The sequence below is a fragment of the Telopea speciosissima genome, chromosome 1, assembly GCF_018873765.1.
Source record: "Telopea speciosissima isolate NSW1024214 ecotype Mountain lineage chromosome 1, Tspe_v1, whole genome shotgun sequence".
NCBI classification, from domain to species: Eukaryota; Viridiplantae; Streptophyta; class Magnoliopsida; order Proteales; family Proteaceae; genus Telopea; species Telopea speciosissima.
In genome coordinates, this window is record NC_057916.1 from 12023314 (window position 1) to 12031777 (window position 8464).

At 40.2% G+C, this 8464-nt stretch overlaps 1 protein-coding gene across 2 annotated transcripts; it reads right to left on the reverse strand.

The window, feature by feature from the left end:
* LOC122658138 (BTB/POZ domain-containing protein At5g60050) lies at positions 1-5764 on the reverse strand. Of its 2 annotated transcripts, none has more exons than XM_043853046.1 (3): positions 5080-5764; positions 3055-4016; positions 1-334 (listed from the first exon to the last, which is right to left on the reverse strand). In XM_043853046.1, the coding sequence occupies exons 1-2, from the start codon at positions 5632-5634 to the stop codon at positions 3057-3059; spliced, it is 1515 nt and encodes a 504-aa protein (XP_043708981.1). In that variant the 5' UTR covers positions 5635-5764; the 3' UTR covers positions 1-334; positions 3055-3056. The 2 variants fall into 2 exon arrangements, with proteins under 2 accessions (XP_043708981.1, XP_043708988.1); XM_043853053.1 differs by having other exon boundaries at positions 1-351.
* Between the last annotated feature and the right edge of the window lie 2700 nt (positions 5765-8464).

An 8464-nucleotide genomic window follows, 5' to 3' on the forward strand; every position in this document is an offset into this window, starting at 1 on the left:
TGACCAAGTCAGGCACATGGATGTTGCAAAGATTACCCACTTTGATCCAAATGCTGGGAAGTCATCCATTGTTTGTCTTTAGTTCCTAACCACAGATCTGGTGTCATGAAAAACTTCATGGGATGCACAAAGCAGCTACTTAGCGCATGGCAGAGAGATCCATTATCTTGACTCGGTACTTCAAAAGCCACTTTAAGATTGATCTCATGCCTTGCAACAAATTTTACATCAACTCTGGGCACTGAGAAATGGCACAGAAGCTCAAATAAAGAGTGATGGGATTAGAAACACCACTAGAAGAGTGGAGCTTACAATCAAAATCTTCTTCCTTCTCCAGAAGATACTCGCCATCTACATAAACATGATGATTAAAGCAAGAGTCAAACATAATTGATGATTAAAAGCTGATCTAGTCACATCTATGATGATGATAGTATTTAGTTGATTGGTTTTACAGTACCACTTGATTAACTAATATGTTCTAATTAAAACAAGTAGTGCATTCATACTTACTGCACATATTATCATCCTCTAGTTATTATGTAGTTGAACTGGTGGTGGGCATTTGACCTACCCAGTTGAAATGGCTTGGGAGGGAAGTAGAGTACTCTTACCCCCTACACCGGGTTTGCACTTTTCCTAGGACCAGCCCTATCTAAGTATTACTTCCTAGCCTACAACATCTTTCAGTTTCTCTCAGTTTGGGTTGGGCTTGGGCAGGTTTTACTGGTTAATGAGCTTGCTGGATGATTAAGACCTACAACCCATCATTAGCAAATATAATGTTCATATCATTGTCCAAGGCCAGTAACATACCAAGCAAACCCGACTGCTCAAGCTGCCCTAGGAATGCCGTGGGTTAACTATATGACATGAAGTATTGGGTTTACTCCCCTTTACTGAGGGTACAGGCAAGCCATCAATCGCTCAACCAAGCCCAACCGAACCTCAGGTTTTTGCTCCTTAGACCCATAAGACACGGTGGAAACCATAAAAACCAACCCAAACTAGGTTTCTTTTCATTCCTTCCTCAGGTTCAGGAAACTTTGGGTAAACCCACTGCTAAAATGCTCATGTTACTACCACAGAATAATGGCTCCCCCCAATGGACCAATAAATATACAATTGGTAGCAAATACTAACAGTAGATCCCTCAATTTTTTTGTCGGGTCAGGTAGGTTTGGGTAAACCAATTGCCCATGATGACTCAAACCACATAATTCTCCCAACATACTCCTAGTTTCCATTTAAAATGACCGAACACATTAAAAAAGATTTTGCATAAGAATGCAAATACACAGCAGCAAAGAGAGGATAAGAAGTTACAGTAAAATAAGGCAATGATTGTCCAAGAACTTAGAGCTAACCTAGGATGAATTTGAAATCAAGGTTCGAGAATTCGCGAGATCTCGCCGAGATCTCGCGAGTTTCTCGGTTTGGGCAAACCGAGTCGAGTTCCTAGTCGGTACAAAAACTACAATTTCTCGACCGAGATCTCGCCGAGATCTCGGTGATATCTCGAAGGTGAAAATCATGGTTTTTAGTACAAAAACCAATATCTCGCAGAGATCTCGGTTGGGCCCAAAGATGCTAGTTAGTTGTATTTAGCCCAATTTTCACCCAAAAACCATTTCCAACATAAGAGAGAGCAGAAGTAAGTTCTTAGGCTCTAAACCAAGGGAAAAACCTCTCCTTCAAATTTCTTCTTCTTTCTTTCGATTGTTGGATGGAATGCCTGTTTGGAGTTAGATTGAAGTGCCAAAGTGAAGATTCAAGTGCCAATTTGGAGCATCATCACCTATTTGCAAGATTTCAAAGGTGTTTTCTATTTCTTCCCAAATCTATTTTTCCAAAAAAATTTTGTAATCCTTGTTAGATTCATGTGGTTTTAATATATGATGATGGTGGTGGTGATGACACCTGGTGATGCTAGTGATGGTGATGGTGATGGTGATGGTGATGGTGATGGTGATGGTGATGGTGCTAGTGGCATGCGGAGTGGCGGTTATTATGATGATCGTCATGAGGGGATGCGCGAGCAAGACTGAGCAAGAAGTTGGAACGCAGGAGGACCCTGTGCGTTTCACCGGTGAGTCTCGTTTACGCATGCCACTCAAGATCAAGACCATGGTGGCTACCCTAAAACATACAATGAGAAAGAAGGGTCGCAAACACTCACATCGTCATATGCTCGGGAGGAGGACAACAAGATTATGAACACCATGCTTACAAGTTTGGAAGCATGAGTATAGATACTACTAGTGAGCATCGGTCATGGCAATCATCTCAAAGCATCATCATGGCTATGACTATGGCCAGCAGAGCATCGATTATATGATTATAGTCGCCTATGGGCATAGGCAAGGTGAGTATGACAATCAAAGCTCTAGGTCGTGTTGGGCATACATTCCTAGTCCCAAACCAGTCATACATGCCTCAAACTCAATATATGAAAGAGTGGATCTTACACCTCATACCAACAACCTCCCATGTACCCTAAGATAGGGAGATTGGTATATGTTGATCGAAGACTTATATGGAAGCGTGTCACACTATTTGCAACACTATAGCAATTCCATGACATGGGAATTATATGTGGATCGATATAGGGATGAATTTCTTGTTCAATCTCATTTTATGTAACAAATTAAGTGAACATTGATGTAATGTACATTTTATTTGAATGTTTTGATTGATGTGTGCTAATTAGAATGTTTTGATTGCTAATTTGCTATGTTTTACTAAATTATATATAGATTATGTTGTTTTAGACTTTTAGTACGACTGTCGCCTACCAACCTATGGTCCAAAGTGAAACTCATATTTGGACTTGTTTTTGGCAAACTGGGCATGCCATTGTGTTTAAATGGCCGAAATAGGTTGGATACCAAGTTTGAACCCAAAATATGTGTACAACCCACCGAGTTGGGGTCCGAGTCCAAAAAAAAATTGCACCAACTCGGCGAGATCTCGGCTCGACTCGGTTTCGGCCTAGCCGAGATGCCACCGAGACCCGAGTTCTCGAACCTTGTTTGAAATGGCCAGCTTGTTTACCTTTAGGTAGGGTCATCACAGACAGCAATCTGTAAATGTGAGTGATCCTGATCAGTCACATATTGCCTGATGAAAGCTCTTCTCCACCAGACCTCAAATGCTCTCTGGATATTGGGACAATCATCTCCTCTGTTCAAGAATCGATCAAACCAATTCAATAAGAGAGCCTGTTGCTGTGGTAGTGGCAATGTAAGAATCATCTGACTCAATCCATCCTCCACCAATTTCTTATCAACTGATCTACAAGCTCTCCTCATCCATCCAAAGTCTTCATATAGAGCTTCCAACCATGTTGATAGCAAAGAATATCTAGCATCTTTTGGCAACAAGATTTGCCCTCTCCCAACTGCAATACACAGCTGAGCAGTGATCCTGCTAATTTCATACCGATACATTGAGGGGATCTTCGAATGAAGGATAGCAAGCTCTTTCTGATCTGCCCACAAGGTCACAAAATCATCAGCCATCTTCTTTTCAATCAGAATACCGGCAATCCATTGCATATTGTCAGCTTCTCGAGTGATCTCACCCATTAGCACTCCTCGATCCCGCCTGCTCTCATCCAAACTTGCAGCTTCAGATAAACAAAGTACAAGAGAACTGAGGCATCCATGGCACAGATGGTAAAGGGTTTCTCTAGATACATCAACTCTGTTATGCTTGCCGTGAGCGGTGGTGTCCTCTCTGAGCAGACCAGATACCAGAGTCTTCATTTCTCGTCGGGCTTTATCATCCTTGGCTTGTAGAACACTGGTGAGGAGTCGCATGAAGATCTCATCAGATCTAGCTGAACTAGAAGGTTCTACTGAAATTCTTTGCAGAACTTCTGTGACTGAATCATGAAGCTGGAGTTGAGTGAGGTGAGAAATGACTTTCTCCTCTTCATCCTCGGACCATGGGACTGCTTCCAAATATTCCAGGCAAGACACTATCCCGGCGTCAAATTTCATAGCTGCAGAAACCTGTAAAAGAAACACTGATATTACAAAGATTCACCATGATGGAACAAAGCGAGTGGAATAACATACAGGCTAAAGCATACGACAACGGGAAATTAAGAACTTTTGAACTAGCTGAAAAACCAAAAGATGAATCCAGCTCGTCTTCTGTAATAAGGAAGGTTTTCCCACTACGTAATTAAATATAAAATCATAATAAAAAAAAACCTATAGCTTGTAAGAGGCTAAAAATTCTGTGAAAATTAATTAGAAAGTTACTATGGATCCTCAACCAAATAATGAAGTACTCTAATTGTTGCTGCATAAACAACAGGAGTGTATGGTCCTGGACTCCTGCAACACACCAAAAAATAGAAGAGAAAGAAGAAAAAATGACAACGATGTTGCAATAAAATAGTCAAAACTGAAGTTTAATGAGCGAAACCACATTTTGATTAAGCCCCCCCCCCCCCCTTCTCAAAAAAAAGATAGGTGATAAGCTGTTCAGTTGGAGGTAATGCTAATAATGATATGTTCTTCTTGCTTCACACACAATTACTAAAGCTAGTATTTGAATTGTATATTGTATCCTCCAATTACAAGGAGGAGGCAAAGTTCCATCATCTAAATAGGGACGAATGAATAGAGACTGGTGGAACCTTAATCAAAATTTCATTGCAGAATTTAGTAAAATTTAATCATGTTAGGTAATAAATATAGAAGTATTCATTTTTTTAGTTTTGATTTAACTTCCCTTCCCCTCTCTTTCCTTTGTTTCTCTTGCAACCAGATGGAGCCAAAAGGAAATTACCACTTGCTTTCTTTCCATTATTGTTGTTAATCACCATATTAAGCAGTTCAAAGTAATACCAGAAAGAAAGAAAGTGAAAAAGAAAAGCAACTTGAATTGAGAATTGAAGAGCAGTCACAGTAGCCACACCCAAAACCCCGTTATTAGGAAAATTAAAATGTACAGTTGAAAACCAAAAAAGATTCTGTTGCTACTTGCATTCCTCCCTGAGATGATCAAAGTGCAAGAAAACCTATTATATGTAAATGGAAAGAAAAAAAAAAAAGTATTATATACCTTGAGCAAACCCAAGACCTTGCGAACCTCCTCGTTCGTCAATCTCTTCTTCAAATCGTCACAATACATCATAACCACAGTCTCCACATAAATCTCAACATCGTCGCAATCGCAGATCTCCACTGAATGAGAGACGTCCCCATCCTGCCCGAGCTTCTCCGCAAAGAAACGGCTACGACCGGCGAGCACCCGGCGATGGACGTTCATAGAAACGCTAAAGCCATCTTTGGAGGTGATGGTAAGCTTCACATCACCTACACTCTCACCATTGAGGTTGTTAAATGGAGCTTCCGCCAAGATCTTGGAAACCCTCTTCTGGAGCTCGTGACGCTTGTCAACAGTACGCTTGGATTCGGACATCATCTCGAAAAGGGTGGGACTGGATCTGAGCTTGTCAGAAAAAGCGGGAGGAGGAGAAGGGTTGGAGGGAGAAGAAGAAGGAGAAACCCTAGAAACAATCCTTGAAGGAGCGAAACAGAGTGATGGGTCTGGAATGAAACCCTGCTTTATCATTGTTGAAACCTCTCTGGATTTCAGTATATTCTCAGCCGCCATAGCGAGGGAGACAACTGTGTCTGTTGTCAAAAGCTCAGAAACTCTTCTGGTCCAGACTCCACTCCTAGAGTCGCGAGAGAGAGAGAGAAGGAACTTCACTGAGAAAGATCTGTGAGTAGAGAATTCTTTAATTTTTTTTTGACAATTTTGAAGAACAATTACTTCGTTACAAATGGTATGTCAGAATGTGTTCAATAGGAACGACGCAAGAAACGCAGAGGATCGCGATGAGGTGACGAGAGATGAGATCATGAGAGAGCGAGAGATACCACATGAAGAACACTTTTAATCAGAGACTTCACACACAACTACCGTATAGCGAGCAGAGAGCACTGAAAGAGTTAGTTAGGCGGGGCCGTGCGGGTAGGCCGGTAGGGCCAATCAGTCTCAATCAGATCAAAAAGGGCAATGGGCAAAACGTCACTTTAAATTTTGTTGGTGCAAGGAATTTGCTGCCTGGCTTCGTGGTCTAGGCGTCAGTGCGGGCCAAAGGAATTAGGGATGTAAATGGATCGGATTCGGTTCGAATAGTGTTATATCGCATCTGCATTCACATCCGATTAGCTTTGGACGGATTCGGATAGTGCTAAACGGATACGAACACGGATACGGATCGAATATTTTATCCGTTTACATGTAAATATAGTTTTTCGGATAGTTATAGCCTATTCGTATTCATATCCGTTTAGCTTTCGAACGGATTTGGATAGTGCTAAACAGATACGGACACAAATACTGAAACAAATTTTGACTATTCATTTACATCCCTAAATGAGATTTTCATTCACACGGCATCCAAAGGGTAGGGTGGGGTGATCATTTCACTAATCCATGTGAAGAGAGAGAGAGATTTCTTTTTTTTTTAAAAGATGAAAAGTTGGAATTTTTCCAATACACTTTAATATTGCTACTTCAATTTTTCCAACACACTTTAATATAATTGTGATGCACAGTTTTACCCTTGTTTTTACAAAGAGATTGTTTTTAAATATTGTATATTTTTTAATCACCTTTAATTTTAAAATCTATATTTTACCACCATTCAAATTCCTATAAAATTCAAACTTGACATGTTAATGAGGATTTCCCCTAAAACTTGTCCATAAAATTTTGACCTTTTTTTTTATGCAAAATATGTAAGGATGTTCACGTTCATGGATAAGGTTCTTCTAAAGGTTATAAAATTATAAAAACATCTGCCAACCAAACGTTTATCTTATTTTTTGTTGAGAAGACAAGAAAGAGAGAAAGAGAGAAAGAGAGAAAGAGAGAAAGAGAAAAAAGCTGAGCAGGTGTAAACAAAGGCGTTATGGGACGAACATGACGGTGCACAATAATGGAGGATTACAGTTCACAAAAAGCCGAACATCATCGTACACAGAGGAAAGGGAGAAGCTTCTACAAAAAAAAAAAAAAAGAGGAGAGGGAGAAGCCGAGAAGGGACAGCTAATTAATTATATTTTTGTGTGGTTACCACCCGCACGGAGAAGAACCCAAATCCAAGGCAATTTGGATCTTCTACTCCCGAGCTGCCCGAGGACAGGATCCTATCATCAAGATACAGCAGAATAGTGAATGACCACCTTATCCTCAGCTCAGGCAAGGCGTTTGGGCAGGGGGTAAGGCGGTCATTCTCCGTCTTGCTGTGTCTTGCCAGTAGGGTCCTACCGGACAGCTCGGCAGTAGAGGATCAGGGTCCAATTCAAGGGTCCTTAGAACAATCGTATCTACTGAGGAGAGCTTGTCATCCACCCAACCATATTTGTTGCCGCTAATATCAGTATCAATAAAAATACTAGATCAAAATAATATTTTCACGAAGAAAAAAAAATTATTACATTCGTATCATATCACTTTTGATTACAAATCACACTCGATACCAATACAAAATGACCAATATGATTAATTCGATTCTAATTCCTAAAACTGTGAACTCCAACTCACATCCTGAGCAAGATATATTTTTCTTAGGGGATACATTATACTTGGGTTCTTCTTTACATTTGGAGAAATTGTGCTTGGATATTTGAGATACATCACATTTTATAAAATATTATCTTTAAGTATGTTTCAAAAATGTTATGTTTGGATTTAATTGGCAAAAGATTTTGTGAATGACCATGCACAAACCGGGATGTGTGCGGTACAGCCCAACAATTGGGATGCCTCCCTAGGTGTTGGGCTGCCTAGAGACGAGTTCTATGCATAGTTGTATGGGTAGAGTTTTTGTTTTTTTTTTTGGTAAATAGTTGTATGGGTAGAGTTGAAAATATAAAAAACAGAAACCTTAAACATAATATATGAGACATGTCGTACCCTAGATATAATTTATCTTTTTTTATCGTTCGTTTGTTTGGGCCGGTTTTTTATTTTTTGAGAGGGGTCTATCAACACTTAGTGTAATTTAAAGTTGGGAGAATGTTCTCTGTGCCACAGCACAGGTTGTGCCTAGACACATGGGCCTGCCACTCAAAGGGGCAAGGTGGTCATTGCGCCCACCTCAATGTGCCTAGGCGTAGCCTGCGCTACGGCACAGAAAACAACGCCCCTTTAAAATTTATCAGTAGCTTTAATTATAAAAAAAATTAGGAAAGCAGTTTTCTATCCCAACACTCCCATGTGTCTATCTCTCTCCTCTTCTAAACAAAGGGGCAGATGAGTCTTTTCACATGGGGAGGAGAGAGATAGGTTCATGGGAGTGCTGGGGTAGACCGGACAGAGTTCTTTTTCCCAAAAAATTATTATTTGATGATAGCTAAAAGATTTAAGACTCCCAAAATCAACAACTTCCTCTTCAGTTCTTAGTGTCCAAAAAGTCACAAAAGTGTAT